The 16,342-nt window shown below is 36.0% G+C and overlaps 2 protein-coding genes and 1 long non-coding RNA gene across 7 annotated transcripts; 2 read left to right on the forward strand and 1 right to left on the reverse strand.

Moving 5' to 3' along the window:
• Window positions 1–162: 162 nt before the first annotated feature.
• LOC106451445 lies at window positions 163–2,497 on the forward strand. 3 transcript variants are annotated; one of them, XR_001289584.3, is made up of 7 exons: window positions 163–409; window positions 713–919; window positions 1,031–1,136; window positions 1,214–1,496; window positions 1,583–1,720; window positions 1,971–2,038; window positions 2,148–2,497. It is a non-coding gene; the product is annotated as an uncharacterized LOC106451445 (long non-coding RNA). The 3 variants fall into 3 exon arrangements; XR_007335216.1 differs by having other exon boundaries at window positions 190–409; window positions 676–854; XR_001289582.3 differs by having other exon boundaries at window positions 192–409; window positions 676–919.
• Window positions 2,498–9,137: 6,640 nt separating this feature from the next.
• On the reverse strand, window positions 9,138–14,099 carry LOC125603070 (ubiquitin-activating enzyme E1 1-like). Of its 3 annotated transcripts, none has more exons than XM_048774323.1 (7): window positions 13,943–14,099; window positions 13,433–13,785; window positions 13,135–13,352; window positions 12,092–12,886; window positions 10,827–11,695; window positions 10,148–10,580; window positions 9,138–10,040 (listed from the first exon to the last, which is right to left on the reverse strand). In XM_048774323.1, the coding sequence occupies exons 2-7, from the start codon at window positions 13,767–13,769 to the stop codon at window positions 9,444–9,446; spliced, it is 3,249 nt and encodes a 1,082-aa protein (XP_048630280.1). In that variant the 5' UTR covers window positions 13,770–13,785; window positions 13,943–14,099; the 3' UTR covers window positions 9,138–9,443. The 3 variants fall into 3 exon arrangements, with proteins under 3 accessions (XP_048630280.1, XP_048630281.1, XP_048630279.1); XM_048774324.1 differs by having other exon boundaries at window positions 13,883–14,061; XM_048774322.1 differs by lacking the exon at window positions 13,943–14,099 and having other exon boundaries at window positions 13,433–13,826.
• Window positions 14,100–15,561: 1,462 nt separating this feature from the next.
• On the forward strand, window positions 15,562–16,342 carry LOC106454898 (protein LIGHT-DEPENDENT SHORT HYPOCOTYLS 6). Its single transcript, XM_013896977.3, has one exon. The coding sequence runs from the start codon at window positions 15,670–15,672 to the stop codon at window positions 16,165–16,167; it is 498 nt and encodes a 165-aa protein (XP_013752431.1). The 5' UTR covers window positions 15,562–15,669; the 3' UTR covers window positions 16,168–16,342.

Genomic DNA, 16,342 nt, shown 5'->3' on the forward strand with positions numbered 1-16,342 from the left:
GTAAAATAAATAATAGTTCACGTATAAAGATTTGTATACCGGATGCTCGTTCTGCGCAAGGCGCAAATCTTAACCTAGTATTATCTATTTATATAAAATAGAGTTTGCTCCACATAGAATTCCAGCTAGATAAATCAAAGCTTCTGGTGTCGACACGTGTCCAATATTGAGAACTCACCGTTTCATTAATCGTTATTCATTTGGGCCGCAAAAACATCAAAGTTCCAGTGTTCGTCTCTCTTCTCTGTCCGGCCGCGACCTCTGAACTTCATCACTGAATCTGAAGCGGTCAGAGTTATGTGTTTTTCGTGTGGTGTTAAAGCCTTATTAATTCAATCTCCATCAATCATCAATCATCTTCACCACCCTTAGCATTCAGAAGTGGATCTCCCAGATTCCTTTTATCTCTGTACGTTCTTATTTATTTGTTCATTCCCATAAATCTACTTCTACTTCCTGTCTCCATATGTTTTACGGATCCTTTGTTAAATTATGTCATAAAGGATTGATCTTTTTCTTCTTAGTGAGCATGTGTGTGTATCTGATCTTATTTTCTTGTGTCGATCTGTTCTTATGTCTCGATTGCTAATTGAAATCCAAAGCGTCACACTTTGTCCTCTTGATCTGCTGTTCTGAGTACTTTTGAGCTGATCTGAATTTCTTTTGTTTATTTAGACCAATTGAAGTCGAGTTCTTCTGATTGTAAAATCAGGAACCTAGGGAGAGTGAGAAGCTACATTGCCTTATACCAGCACCTAAAGCATATGTTACGCTTCTCTCTTGGCCCAAGAGTATAGATTATGTGCCTTATGAAGAGATGACAGCAAACAAGAGGCTACGTTCTGAATGTGAAGGTAACGAGAGGTGTTGATAAGGCTGAGGGAGAACTCAGTCAACAAGAGATCTATGTTAACGCTAGGTGAAACAACATGCAATAGCTTCTTCTTCATCTCTGCAACTCTGTTCTACTCTGTTGTATTGTACTCTGTTTTCAGAAGCTGATTATCCCAGAGTTCATTTCACCTTACAGCTCATATGCTTTGTCGATTGCTTTAATCGGTGTTGGAGACGGGCGATGGGAAGACATGAGGAAGTTCGACGACAAGATCCCTAAGCGTGAATTTGACAACTTTAAGGTATCATCTCATTCCCAGTTTTCAGTTCCATCTGTATCCAACCCCTTTTCTTTGATCTTGACCTGCTCTCTGCAAAGTTTGTGAATTTCACAGAGATCATGAAGAGAGATTCATCAGAGTCAGCCAAAGAAGCTGCATTTGCTCTTGCTGCTCTAATGGAGATTCCCTTTCAGTATCAAGCAGCAACTGACTCAGCCTACAAACAATAAACAAAGGAAAGAGTATTTTGAAATATCAAAAAGTAAACCTTCAAGAGAATCAGTTAGAAAGGTAGTTCGTGAAGAAGAGAAAGAAGTTCTGTTGCTTGATAATGATAGTGGTGGCTCTTACACTATGGAGATAATGCTCCTTTCCATGAAAGTATAAATCTTTCACTATGATTATGATGTTAAATATGATCATTTATGCATAGTTTTGGTTTAATATTTTGGTTTGTGCTCATTAAGGTGATGACAACAGTTCAACATGGTACGACGAGGGCGAACTACTATGGACACCTTCGTTGCCACAAAAACTGAGGATCGGTATTGTTCTATCCAAAGGTCAATTACCTGGTGGGCACACTGTCGTACATGGACCATTCGGTGAGTCAAAACCTTATTCTACACCAACTACTCGATCCATATCTCTTTGTCTTAAGACTTAGGACTCGAGAGTCATCTCATAAAACATTCTTAAGAGCAGAGTAGCAGAATCACTCATATTTCATAAGTTTGAATTTGATGTTAAGATTCGAGCATCAGTGTCTTAAGTAATCAAATTTTGATGTCACTCCCTAACTTCAAACTTAATATTCCCATCCCTCAAATCTTATTTTCTCAGTGTTGTGTGCAGGATGATGTTGTCCTAAGATTATCATCTCTAAGTTTTCTTGATGCTGTATCAAAGACATGCATTGAGAGGTACGGTACTATTCTCAAAACACTAGACTTTGATTCCATTTTCATAACACATTCTTTCTGCAGTTTTCTGATTCTAAGTACCTCTGCTTCCACTTTGTGATTCACTCAGCTGAAGAAGCATCTCATCACTGCTAGCTATGTTGATGATGAAACATCCATGCTACATGAGATGGCTAAGAATGCCTCGATAACGGTTCTTGGTGAAACGACATCCCACAATAGTGTGAATCTCACTTGGCCTTTAGTGTGAATCTCAACCCTCTTAATAGTGTTCGTCAGAGGAAAAATGTGCTGAACCCTAAGCCGCTTATCCTGATCTCATGTTTTAGCTCTGTAAAGAAGTTGCACACAGTGTGAGATTTCAGTTGCCATAAACATTTAAGATAGATCTTAATCAAAATATTTTTTCTACAATCGAAAGGCTGTATCTCTTTATTTATTATTATTTTTTTTCTACAAGTGATGAGATGCTTTTTTTTTTGGCTGTATCTCTTTAATATACTACATATGTACATCTCTTTAAACTTTGGGGCCATTACAGATGCTTTAGGCTGTGATCTGAAACCAACCGCAGATTTGTTTTTGTGGTGAATGATAAGGAGCTTCTTAAGATCTCGCTGGTCTTGGTCTTGGCCGTACTTTCACGGTATACAAGAGCAAAATTATATTCATATAAAATTTCAACATTATAATTTTTTAAAATTGTATTAAGCACTACATAATCCTCATCATCTTATTCTTTTTTTTTTTTTTGGTCAAACTGAAATTTTATAGATGCTACTCTCCACGAATGGAAGAAGTGTTCATGAAACATGAAAACAAAGCCACATAGGCTAAACAAACAACTAATACAAAGAAGCAAATACAACATAGAAGGATACGGGCATACAAAACGCTTAAACAACTAATGAAGTCGAGAAGTCCTCTATTCTCAACGACCATCAAGCTGTAAAGTGAGACGACGCCTTGGAAATTAGAGACCACAATCAATGATATAATTTCCAAGATTGAAGCAGCAACAAGTGCACAATCAACAATCTTCAACATGGCTATAAAGCCTTTGATTAGAACTTCAGTGTTAGAAGTATCTCTAATCTTCAACATTACACTCCCTGCAACAAAACCACATAAAGTAGATAATGAAATTGGGAGAGGAACAAACTCCATAACGGAGGAAGCCAGACAATGAATGGATATGTGATGCATCAATCCATTAAGCTGCCACAACTGAAAGGACTTGAGTATCACAAAGATGGAACTGCATACTGCAGTAAAGAAACTGCATACTGCAGTAAAGGGACCACGAGAGAGTCCAAAATACCAAACCAAGATATCAACTCATCATCCAGCATTAATTTAGAGAATCTTTCTGATAAAACCTGGATAAATGGACGAGGAAGAGAGACAGAGATGGTGATGGGGATCGACCAACCCATTGTTGATTCAATGGATACAATGACAATCATACTCAACGGGCGAGTAGAATGTATGAGATCACACCAGCAAAGAACCACACTACAATCTGCAGGATACCATATTTGAAGACAAAGCTTGTATCACCAACATACACAAGAGAAGCAACCTCATCACAGAACACAAAAGCCATATTCAACAAACAAGATTCCAGATCTGGAGCTTTTGAAACCGGTTGAGAAAAGGCGCAGGATGTGTCAAGGAGCAGAAGAAACACGAGAGTGAAAGGTGCGTCAGGAGGATCTGGTGGTTCTGGCGGAGAGAGAGTTTCAGGTGGTGGTTCTGGCGGAGAGACAGCTTCAAGCGGCGGTTCTGACGGAGAGAGAGCTTCAAGCGGCGGTTCTGACGGAGAGAGAGTTTCAAAAGGCGGTTCTGGCGGCACAGAAGGAGACGTACGGGGCGGCGGGTCGGGAGGAGGACGGAACTGCGACGGAGGAGGCGGAGGACGGAACCACGACAGAGAAGACGAAATCACCAACGGAGCCATGAGAAGGGTTAGCTGCTTCATATGCGGGAAGGCTGCACAACCGTGATGAAGTTGCAGAGATCCATGGAGGCGGCACGTTGGGGACTGAACCCGGGAGAGTTTCACTTATTTGTATTCCAGCTATCCAAATAGTACCCTCATCATCTTATTCTATATACGAAATTTAGTAATAAAATGTTTAATAACCAAAAAGTTCTTTTTAATCAATAGTTCATTTACAGTCTAGCAAAAGATTTACATCAATCTAAAACTATTTTAGCACACAATATATAATATTATCTAAAATACATAAACTTCAAAAAAATATAAGAATAAAAATGAAACTTTTTATGATATTATATTTACACATTTTATCAAATGCAAATAAAAAGGGTAAAGCTGATGAATGATTCCACCATTTCAAAATAATAACAAATATTAAACAGAATTAAAAAAAAATCGCAAAGTGACATGAGAAATGCATGAAATATATGGATTGTTATGAACGGCAAACCGACATTTATGGAGCTGACAAATGCTGGAGATAGATCAAACGTTCCTTATGCAACATCTATATATTAAAAAAGAAGTGTTATGGAACAAATATAATCTTTATAATGCCACCAAGAAAACACCATCTCAATAATATGAAAAATCGATGTGTTGATTGTTATTACTATAAACAAATGGAAAAGTTCTTGAGTTGATTTTACGATGAGTAACAAATGTCTACACTCATCGACCACTACTCAGTTTTCACATTGTTCAATTTCAATGTTTTGTTATTTTGATTAACTTTGCTTTACCTTCTTCACATTACCTTATTGCATTAAATATAACATTTTACATTTAATAAGAAATGCAACTTCAATAATCACCACTTCCACTCCAATAACATGCAAAAAGAATATGGTTTCAACTTACTCTTATAAGATACACAAAATATTACCCCCAACTGAAGTCTTCCAAACCCAAAATATTACAAACCACAAATAATGCACCGAATACGAGATCAAATTTTTGTAAAGGAAAAAACATGAAGACCATTCGAAGCCCTCACTCACAACATATCAATGCCACAACTCTTAAATATAGAAATAACTATTGTAAATACGCAAACTATATCTTATCACATATAATCCCTCTTCAATTAAAACTTTCTAAATGACAAAAAGCATTATCATACGCATCTACTGCAAATGCAAACCTGAAACACAAACCAAAAAAATCATACAAAAAATACTAATATAGATCACAAGTAAAGTATGTCCCGCCCGTAGGGTGGGCAGACCCTAGTATATATATATATATATATATTCGCTTCACTCCTGCTTTGCCACGTCATAAAGTCGGTTCCTGACAGGCCGACACGTGTCCAGTTTAGATGATACTCAGTGTTTCACTTAATCACAATTATTAATGAGCTCTTCTCTTTTTGTTAATAAATATTTCAGATCAGTGTTTTGGGCTTAACATAATTGGGTTTCTGGGCTGTAGGGTAACACATGAGGGGGTCCTACATGAAACGGCTTCTTCTCCAAAAATAATGTCGACGAACGAGAGACATATCATCTGTGTTTTAACAACTCCGGTTCAAACCTACGGCCAATGAAGATTTGCTGCACCGGCCACGCTGAATTCCGATCAAGATCAGTTGGAAGGCGTCGTATTTGGCTTTTCGATTCCACTTCTTCTACCCTTAGTTGAATTTTGGAACCGTTATGGAAGTCGGTTGGATTCATGCATCCTCATTGACTATCACATTAAATCATTCAATGAACCCCCTCATTAAACATTTTAACTCAAATATAACTAATCTTAACATAAATAATCCTTGGACACCCTAAAATTCTCAAAACCCATAAACATTATTATATACTTTTCTTAACAATATTTTACAAAATATACATACAAAGGGAATATACAATTACATCACAAAAAAGAAGCATGAATTACTTTAGGAATGACTTTAAATTTTGAGTCATATTTGCAAAAAAAAACCCTTAAATAAGTTAGTTTAATTATGAATATTATAAAACAAAACATTTGAATTAAAATAAATATTAAAAATATAATGTTATTTATCAGAGAATAGTGAAATTTACTGTCATTATAATTCAAACAAAAAAATAATTATAATAATTTCTTTCATTATTTTTTCATTTATAATATTTTTTAATCTATCATAATTTTAAATTACTTAATAAATTATTATAAAATTATTTTTATTATAACTTCCCCCCCTCCCCCCGTAGGGCGGGCCGGTCCTAGTATTATATATAAAAATGTGGTATTGATACAATATCTTACTGCAATTTTACAATATATAGATGTTTGTCATTAGAAACATTAAAAATATATTAAATACTAATAACATAAATGAATATTTTTTTTATTAGTTTTTTTACTGTGTAAGTTTATGATAAATTACCATATATGTATTGTTTTAGTTTGAATTTATATAATCAAATTTTATGTCATAATTGTGTTAAGCAATGTCATAATTATATATGATCCATGTCATCATTTTTAAAAGAACACTAGATCTTGACCCGCGCCCCCGCGCGGATGTTAGATTTAATTTGCGTTCAATGTAAATTTATAAACCATTGATTTTATAAAATGTCAATTTATATTTTTATGTTTTGTATCTGTACGTAATATTATATTTATAATTTTATAACTTGATGCAATTTGATGTAATTATAATATTCATATATTAACCTATTGATTTTTTTGTTTATTTATTTAAAAATGATTTAATTTTTACAGTAGGTTTTTATGAATTATTATTAATTTTATGATATTTGGTTTTCTTGAAAATTGTATTGTAGCAGATTAATATATACTATATATTATAGTTTGTGTTTTTATTTCAACAAAAAGAAATAACAATTCATTGTAATTAATTAATTAATTTTTTTGATTTTAAGTGAAGTGGCAGATTTGTAAATAAGAAAGAAATGCAATGGCTAAATGTATGAATAAAAAGAAATATTGAATCTGCTATCTGTGTTTCCAAACAATTCTTATTTAATTTGCTATCCAAGTTTCCAAACGACAGAATCTGTAAATAAGAAAGAAATACAGTGACTAATTATGTAAATAAAAAAAAATAATCTGCTATCATTGTTTCCAAACAACTTTCATTTAATCTACTATCTAAATTTCCAAACAGTACCAAAAGGTACTTCAGTTTTAATAATATAGATATCATCATTTCTTTCTTTGTTAGAATGACATGTGGTGAAGAAAACTAAGCAATAACTTCTGAAATAATGTCTACTAGAGCTATGCACGCCTGTACGGATGTTGATTTTTACCTTTTAATAAATTGTTTAGTGTCATTTTTAAACATATAAGTTATTTAGATATTTTTACGTTCCTAAAAATTTACCCAGACTCAGAAGAATCCAATTTGAACTCTGTCCAAAAATTTATAATATCTGAACATAGTTTAGTTTTATTGTATGTGTATGTAGATATTTTTAGATTAATATGTTGATTGACAAGTGTTTAAATGTATTATAGGTGACTAATTCTCTGTAATCTTATTATATAAAGTTTGGTTTTTCAACGTTGCTAATTAACATGATCGCGACACATGTCAATTATATATTTAAGATTGTGACATATGTTAATATATCTTATAAATAAAAATATATATACTAAGATATTAACAAAAATGAATTTTATTAAAAATTTTATTATAAATATTATTTAATAGTAATTTTCCTTTATATAATAAGATATTGTGACATGTGTTTGTATGTATAAGACAAAATATACAAATAATTTAACAGAATTGTTTCTATTAAAAATAAAATAGCTGTATAAAAATATAAAAGAAAAACTAATTATCAAATAATTAGTTTCCCTTTTAAAAGTCTAAATAAAATAAAAATGTAACATAATCGTATTTTTCTTATAATTAACTAACTTTACTTTTTAATAATTTTGTGTTAAAAAAAATATAAACCATAATGGACTTCAAATATTTCACCTGATATCATTGTGACATGTGTCAACTAAAAAACTAGATTGTGAATGTATCAATAAAAACTGTCATTATATGAAAATAACTTCTTCTTTTCTTAAAATCCTAAATAAAAGAGATTTCTAAAAATAATTATTTTCTAATCTTAACCAATTAAGATTTGTTTTTTCTTACATCCTGGCAAGAGAGCATTGTAAAATTTTATTTAATAGTAATTTTACTTAAAAATTAACGATAAACATGATAGTAACAATTATTTAATTCACAAGAAAAATTATAAAAATATTAATGATATTGAAAAAATGAATATTGAAAATGGCAACTTTTAAAAAAGATTAATATTAAAAAGATTAATATTAAGAAGATTAATATTAAAAAGATTAATATTAAAAAGATGCAGGTTGTGTTCAGTTTAAACTTTTAGGTATAGTATTTTCTCTAATCCGATGTACAAAGTTTATAAGAATTCATCTATGCACCATGATTATAAAATAAAAATATTAAATTAAATTTATATGTGAAAACAGGTTTTAATTATAAAACAAATCTCAAACAACATATGCAAAAAACAATAATAAAAATATAATAAAATAATTTATTATTTTATGACTTTTATTAAATTAAAACATCAAATAGAACCCGTAGCAATGGGCTCATATCTCGTTGTTTTATAATCTTGACTTGAAAGAAAAAGGAATTATTGTGGAGTGGCGCTGGGGAGTGGTTAAAGGTTTGGATGAGTTGTTGGCTGAGATAAGACTCCGATTTTGGACAGATATTGTGCGGTTCGGTCAGAATCTGGCTTTGTATTTTTCTAAAAGAGAAGAAGAACCGAGTAGTGAAAAAACACAGTAGATTTGGTGTGCGGAGATTTCGCTTGGAAGACGTCAAGGAGGTGACATTTGGGGTAAAGTTGAGTGGTGCAATCATGTTTTGACTGTTGGGCAGGTTTCCTCTGTGAAATCTATGTGTGTTATGGTTTAATGCATGAACTCTCTCCTTCAGGCTTCAACTTGTGTTTTGTTTTTCTTTTTGTTTTTTCATATGTTTTCAGCTTGGCGCCAAATGTCTCCATGAGTTTACTTTCCATTAACCAAGTCGTTTCTTGTTCTTCCTTTATGGTATCTGAAATTTTCTTTCATTGCTATTCAGGAAAAAATATATTTAAGAAAACTTATATCTTTGCCATGATGTTTAGAGCATCCTGAAGAAACTCAAATTAGGTATCTCAAGTACAAAATATTAATACCCCCCATGAAGCTGAATGCGTTCAGCGATAAACGAAAACTCAGGTTTTGACAAGACACATGTTCAGATGGTGGGTGACGTGTGGATTTTACCCACACCAGCAATAGTACATGAAAAAACAAAGAAAAACATTTTAAAGAAACAGAACCGCACACATTTGTCTCTTTCAAAAGAGTTTCATCATCTTCTCCTCCTCTGTTTTTGGTTTATTTGATAAATACTCACCTGAAATAGATGGAGACGAGAGGAATATCGACATCATTGTCATCTTCATCCTCGCAAGCCACAACTACATCAAGATGGCGACGGTAAGGCGGCAGCTCCACTTTAGCGATATCCCGAGCTAGATCCACTACTTTCTTGTCCATCCTCTCCTTGTGCCTCGGGAACATACTGTTGAACAGGAGGCAGCTTCCACAAGAGATGCTGTACGCGTTAAGACCTTTGTCCTCCAGCCACTGTAACACCTCACGCAGTGTCGGGTTTCCTTTTAGAACCCATCTGTCCCAAACGGTCCAAGCCATGTCGCGGTGCTTCACCACCTTTGGCGGAACCGGTTCAGCCATGGAGAAGAGGGGAAGCGCCAGGTTGGCAAATGTGTTCCTGTAGGCTTCCACTTTGTGTCCTCCATCGAGGACCTTGTAGAGCTCGAGGCAGACCAGACCAGTGGCCATGGCTGTTGAGGTCGCAATGGCTGGGATGATTCTCCCTGCAATGAACTTTGCTTTCAGCTTGTCGACTTCAGGTATGCTGTAGTTCCTCGCCCTCATGTTGGCTAGACCCGCTATCACATCCATGTGATAGTTTGTATCATCATCCTACAAACACACAATATGATTCAAAATAACAACACTCCTTGGTTAAGATTCAACCTTTGTTATCAATTAGATTTCATTCAGTGAGAATAGCATCAGAGAATATTTACCTTTTCGAATTGAATTGGTTTCATCCTGAAATCTGGAGACAAGTTATGCCTACACTTCTCGAGCTTAGCAATGAGGTCGTTGATGACTGCAGCGTCGTCCACCGAAGCAGTGGTTAAAGTGGTGGCTTTCTCATCTGTCACAATCTTTGCATCTTTTCTTGGCTCAAAGTCTGGGACTATCACATTGTCAATAGCTTCAGCTGCTGCCTTTGGGTCTTTAGTCCACTCAGGCACAGGGATCCCAAATGTCTCTGCTCTTAAAATAGCAGTGGCCGTGATGAAATTGAGGAGACTTGGATCAGAAGAGGAGTACTGGAGCGGACGTGGGAATCTTTTAGGAGCAGACCAGAATGGAGCTCCAGTGCTTGTCGCAGCATCTTCAGGAAATGTGTATATCAATTGCTTTACGCGGTTAACAAAGTAATCCTCAAACCTGGTCACGTGAAATAGAAACACATTAATGAGACTCCACAAAGGACTTCTTACCTCCTGACAACGTTTTTTAAACTTTTTAATGGTTTCCTACTTATTTTCCGATTAAACAATTCTGAATCCTGAAATGCTGCACGTAAAAGAACTAAATAACCATAGAAGCACAGGTTAAAATCTTTCATTCTATCATTACCACTGCTATTCTGAACCTACGTACGACTTGTACTAATTAAGAGTGTGTCAGTACCTGAGTCGAGCCCAGGTTAAACAGTCTTGGAAGTTCTCACACTTCTCCTTGTCAAGGCACTCAACAATCCTCTCCAATGTGTCCCTTGCCTGAGCATCGCCAGCACTCATCATTGAGTTAGTGTACTCAACAGGGCTGGAAAGATATGCATTCACTTCAGCGGGAGTCTTCTCAAGCAGACCTTCAAACTCAGAGCGAGCCCAAGTTAAACAGTGATCAATGTTATGTGGAAACGAGTGCACTGTACACATGGGGGCCTGTTTCTCTGGTGGATCCCTTGACGCCCCGTAATTTTCAGTTAGATGTGGAATAACCATCTGCGTGTTACACTTTGCACCAAGAGTCCCAGACTCAAGGAGCGGCTTCTGGAAATACAAGCACCTAGAATCAACATAGAGCCTCGCATTGACATTATCCAGTGCATTGACGACAACAGTTAAGTTCTCCCAGAAGGCATCGTCAAATACATTCTCTGTCTCAGCGCCAACACGGTTTTGTAGCGCCTCAATGTTGAACTTGGGGTTTATAGCTGCAGCAGCGGAAGCAGCAACCGTTGATTTAGCCTGTCCAATGTTCCAGTCACGGAACAGAAATTGACGGCTGAGGTTACTCTTCTCGATTATATCATCATCAGTCACTGTCAGCTTCCCTTGGTCTCCACATGAAACTCCCATCAGAGCCATATTTTTCAAGAACTCGCAGCCAAGAGCACCGGACCCTACTGTGAAAACTTTAGCATCTTCGAGTTTCTGCTGGAACTTGGCCCCAAATACAGATATTTGGGCATCGTACCGGCTATTCCTTGGTGCAACGTCACTAGAATCCAGAGGTTCAGAGGGGAGTGACTCCACTGAATCGAAGTAGAAAAACTGATAAAGAAAATAAGAAGTTCAACATCAGGTGCCATTAGGAAACTAGAAACAATATGTGTCAAAAAAAGAGCGATGATGCGTATCAGTTAATGTTCCTTTATCATTGGATTTCTATCTCTAACTTTAAGAAACTACAAGATTCCTAATTATTTTTATATACTTTAAACTACTTTTAACGTTTTAACATATTATATATGGATGAACGCTTGGATGTAAAACTCCTCCAAGCAAGAGAGTGCTTTGATGCTTTTTCGGGTTAGGCAAGGAGAGGAACATAGCTCTCTTGAGATTTGTTTAATTTCTGTTCTTGATAAGGTTTTAATAAAAGAGCTTTGAGTTTTATTTGTCGTATCCACAGTTTCTAACCCAAGTACATGAAAAAAGAAATATCACCTGAAAGAGGGGATGGAATTTTCCAGAGCAAGCTTTGACAACCTCCTGTCCAACAATACCGCCAAACATTGCAGCCATCGGATTCAGGACAGCCTTGGCTCCAAAGGCAAAGTGTCTTAGAAGCTTATGGTCGACATTATCCACCTTCAAATCACCCTGCCCCGTATTGATGGATGTGGCAATAGATATAAGCTGCTGAGCGTCCTCTTCCGAGCCAGCAACAGGAAATCTACCAGCTTCAGATGTAAACCGATCAAGCGCCTGGAATGCTAAGTGAAGGAGTGGAGGCCGATCAAACTTAGAGAAATCACTAAACAGAAAATCCCCTGGATCACTAAGAGCTTCCCTCAACGGCTTGAAATTCAGCAACTTTGGCTGTTTCACCTGAGTGACAATACCACCCTTCACATATGTTCCATAGCCTGTAGTGTCCTCTTCAAGGGTGAATGAATATGGCCGTGCACTTTTTATCTTCCTTGGTTTCCCATCGTTCAGTTCGGTCATACCCTCAACTTCAGAGAAAACGACAAGGTCACCATCTTGAAATTCAAGTCTCTCATCGTCAACACAAGAGATAAATGCCTGGTTTTCATTAGAGATGGAGGCAATGATGCCTGTGTGTGGTTCCTCTCCATCAACATCGAGAACTGCAAATTCAGGCCCAAAATCACAAAAGACGGAGCCAAAAAGACCCCTGACATCAGCCTTGACAAAGGCGATGGGAGGCTGATGGCTGTGGCAATAGTCATTAAACTCAATTGCTTTTTCCAAGCTTATGTCAGAGAAAACAACAACCTGTTTCACAGGAAAGTAGATAAATCAGCGTAAACCAACCAACCAACAAGAACCACCCACACAAAGGTACACACCTATAAGCATAAACAATAGAACCAGAAAAAGTCTAAGAAGACAGTAACCATTTCTTTATGTCTTATCAATACAATTCCAAAATTATCATTACTCAAAATATATCTATCTAGCAACAATCCAGTACACAAAACGATTCAGACCAAATAGAACCAATAGAAAGCAAGTCTACATACCTGGAAACCAGAAAGATGCTCTTTGGTTAAGCTTGTGGTCAAGCTAGAGACGACCACAGCATTGTTAAGATCCTGCAACTTGTGAACAGAAGCATCCGCCCTATTCTTGCCAACATCATCCTCAGAGAAAACAAAGTTGCTAGATAAGTCCCATAGCTCTACCACTCTTTCATCATGCAGTGTCACAGACTTCACACCAGCAAGAATTAGATTCTTGGCTGAAACAACCCAAATAATAATATAACTATACGAGTTCCAAGACCACCATCTCAATGATAAAATCAAAAGAATAGCATACCAATCTCAGCGCCAAGGCCGTGCATCCCCGAGATGAGAACGTTTGAAGCAAAGAGACGCCTCATCGTCTCACGCCCGTACACGGCGAGCTGCCTGCTGTGCAGATCTTCATCGATCTCCTGACGGTTCGAATTACCAAAAGCCATGTCGCGCTGCTGCTGTACGACGCTACCGCCGCTGCTAGTGCTACCAGAAGCTGCTACGATCGAGGAGTTCTCAGACGCGGAATCAGTGATATCGATGCGGCGTCTCTTAATCGGCGAAGAGGACGATGCTAAATCGGAACTGACGATCTCGCTAGCAACAGATGATGCTTCACTAGCTCGCTTGTGAAGCATAAAGTGGTGGAGGAACCTGAGGAAAACGTAAGAGAACGCCATAGAGATCAAAACGAGAGGAGGTTCAAACATAGAGAAAAGAGATTCGTAAGCGATGATGGAAAGTGAAATACCTAAACCCTAATTTTGGAATCGATACTTCGGAGACGGAGAGAAGCGATTCGAAAACGTACCTTTGAGGAAGACAGTCGAGAGAAGATTGGAATCGAAGAGAGAGTGATGAGATCTGATCTTTTTTATTTTTATTGACGAAGGAAAAGGGGTTCGGTTGGATTTGGAATATGGAAATGCCTAAGCGGTGTCGTTTTACGACTAACCTTTGATTTTTCCTTCTTAACTGCGTACTTGTGACGGCAATTTTCTGACCGGGTACGCGGGGTGTTCATTATTTAAATAACCGATCCGGTTCAGGTTGGTCAACTCTACTGGACCGGTCTAATGAATCCACCCGCACACGAACCCGAGACGTGGAAATATTAAAAAAGTTATAATAGAAATTCCCTAGAATAATCTTGTCGCAAAAATAACCCTCAATAAAAAAAATAATCAAATTAAATTTTATTAAAAAATAAATAGATTTTTAATCATAGATTTAACTAATCTAGATTTAGAGTTTATAGTTTTTTTTAATGATAAAGTTTATAGTCAAGGGATGAGTTTTTAGAGATAGGGTTTTAAAATTTTAAAAATAAAAAATAAATATTGAATTTTTCAAAAAAAAAAAAAAAGCTATTTTGATATTTTTTAGAGATATTTTGTAACAAAAACTTAAAAAATGCTATTTGAAAGAATTGCTCATCAATTTTTCTTTTCATGTATTATTGGCACCAATAACATTGTGAATGTAACCGCTGACTAGCTCAATTACCGGATTTTCTTACGGGTGTAAAGCCAATATTAAAACCGATATTTGTAACTTAGTTAATATAGGTTAGTGTTATTATTGTGACAAATGTTATCAAGGTACAGAAACAGTAACGTGCATGTCTAGGCTAAGAAAAATATCATATGCTCTACTTTAAATTATATATAATGATATTGTGAATTCAGTTGTTATTTTGTAAAAATAATGGGTCACAAACACTACTTCCGGTCAAAATGTATCTGCTGGCATTTGTGATACTTTTCATTACGAAACCAATATATCATTTATGTACCGTACCATGATAAGCATAAATATTTCTCTAATTTTATACTCTTTCCGTTTAACTTTATATCTTTCTGTTTCACAAAGATAGACTTTTTAGCGTTTTCATACATATTAAGAAAACACATTGCATCAATATAATAAATGTATCGTTTTCTGTAAATTTCAATTTTCAATATCTTCTAACCAATAGTAATTTAATAAAATCAATTAATTTTTTTAAAGTTTATAATTTTTTCATAGAAAACACAAAATATATATCTTTGTTGAACAAAATTATTTTCTAAAACAGCTTTATTTTCGAAACGGAAGGAGTATTTAGTTATTTACATAGTTAAGTTTCTTAGAACAGTTTACTACTTTTGGAGAATAAATGACCAAATTGTGTGCTTGATGTATATATGGATTAGTTGAGACGTTCAGTTGTTTCTTTCATTTCCCATATAAGGGTGGTGGAGTCTAATCAGTTCGTAATGATAAGACAAGTTGGATTCCATTTCAGATGTAAACTAATTATTAAAAAGAAATCTACGGTTCAACAAAACTAGTCAGGTGAACTTTAGGTAGGGACATTAGCCACGTGAATTCAACGTTCCTAAATTTCTACTCTTCTGTCTCTTCTCTTACATAACTCTCTTTCCCACCATCTAGATTCTAAACAAAAAAAACCTCCACACTCTTTCTCTCTTTCTTTTAAAAACATCTCTAAATAAAAACACTCACAAGAACGTACTAAATAAGTAGTAAAACTCCATGGAACCAGTCACTTATGGGTCATGCAGACCCGACCCAAAACCCTCAACCGCGTCAGCACCACCACCAAGCCGTTACGAGTCACAGAAACGCCGCGACTGGAACACGTTTCTACAATACCTAAGAAACCACAAACCCCCTCTAACGCTAACGCTGTGCAGCGGGGCTCACGTGCTCGAGTTCCTCAAGTACCTAGACCAATTCGGAAAAACCAAAGTCCACGTGACAACATGTTTTTTCTTTGGCCACTCGGACCCAACATCTCCTTGCGCTTGTCCGCACAAACAAGCTTGGGGATCTCTCGACTCTTTGATCGGACGACTTAGAGCCGCTTACGAGGAAAACGGTGGACGGCCGGAAACGAACCCGTTTGCTGCACGCGCTGTTAGGATTTACCTTAGGGAAGTCAAAGGGAGTCAAGCTAAGGCTCGTGGAATTACTTATCAGAAAAAGAGACGGCAACCTACCGTTACCACTGTCAGACTGGATGTGGTTTAAACGAGTGGAATCGTCTTCGAAGACGGGAGTAATGGTGATTCTCCGGCTGCCTCCGGAGCCTTACTTCCATAGGTTTATATAATAATCATACATATTTTGCTTATTTTTCCCCATATACATATGTTGTATAAAATCATTTCTCTTTATTAAGGAAACCTATACTATTTTCACTGTA

The sequence above is a fragment of the Brassica napus genome, unplaced genomic scaffold (genome assembly GCF_020379485.1).
Source record: "Brassica napus cultivar Da-Ae unplaced genomic scaffold, Da-Ae ScsIHWf_3084;HRSCAF=3898, whole genome shotgun sequence".
NCBI classification, from domain to species: Eukaryota; Viridiplantae; Streptophyta; class Magnoliopsida; order Brassicales; family Brassicaceae; genus Brassica; species Brassica napus.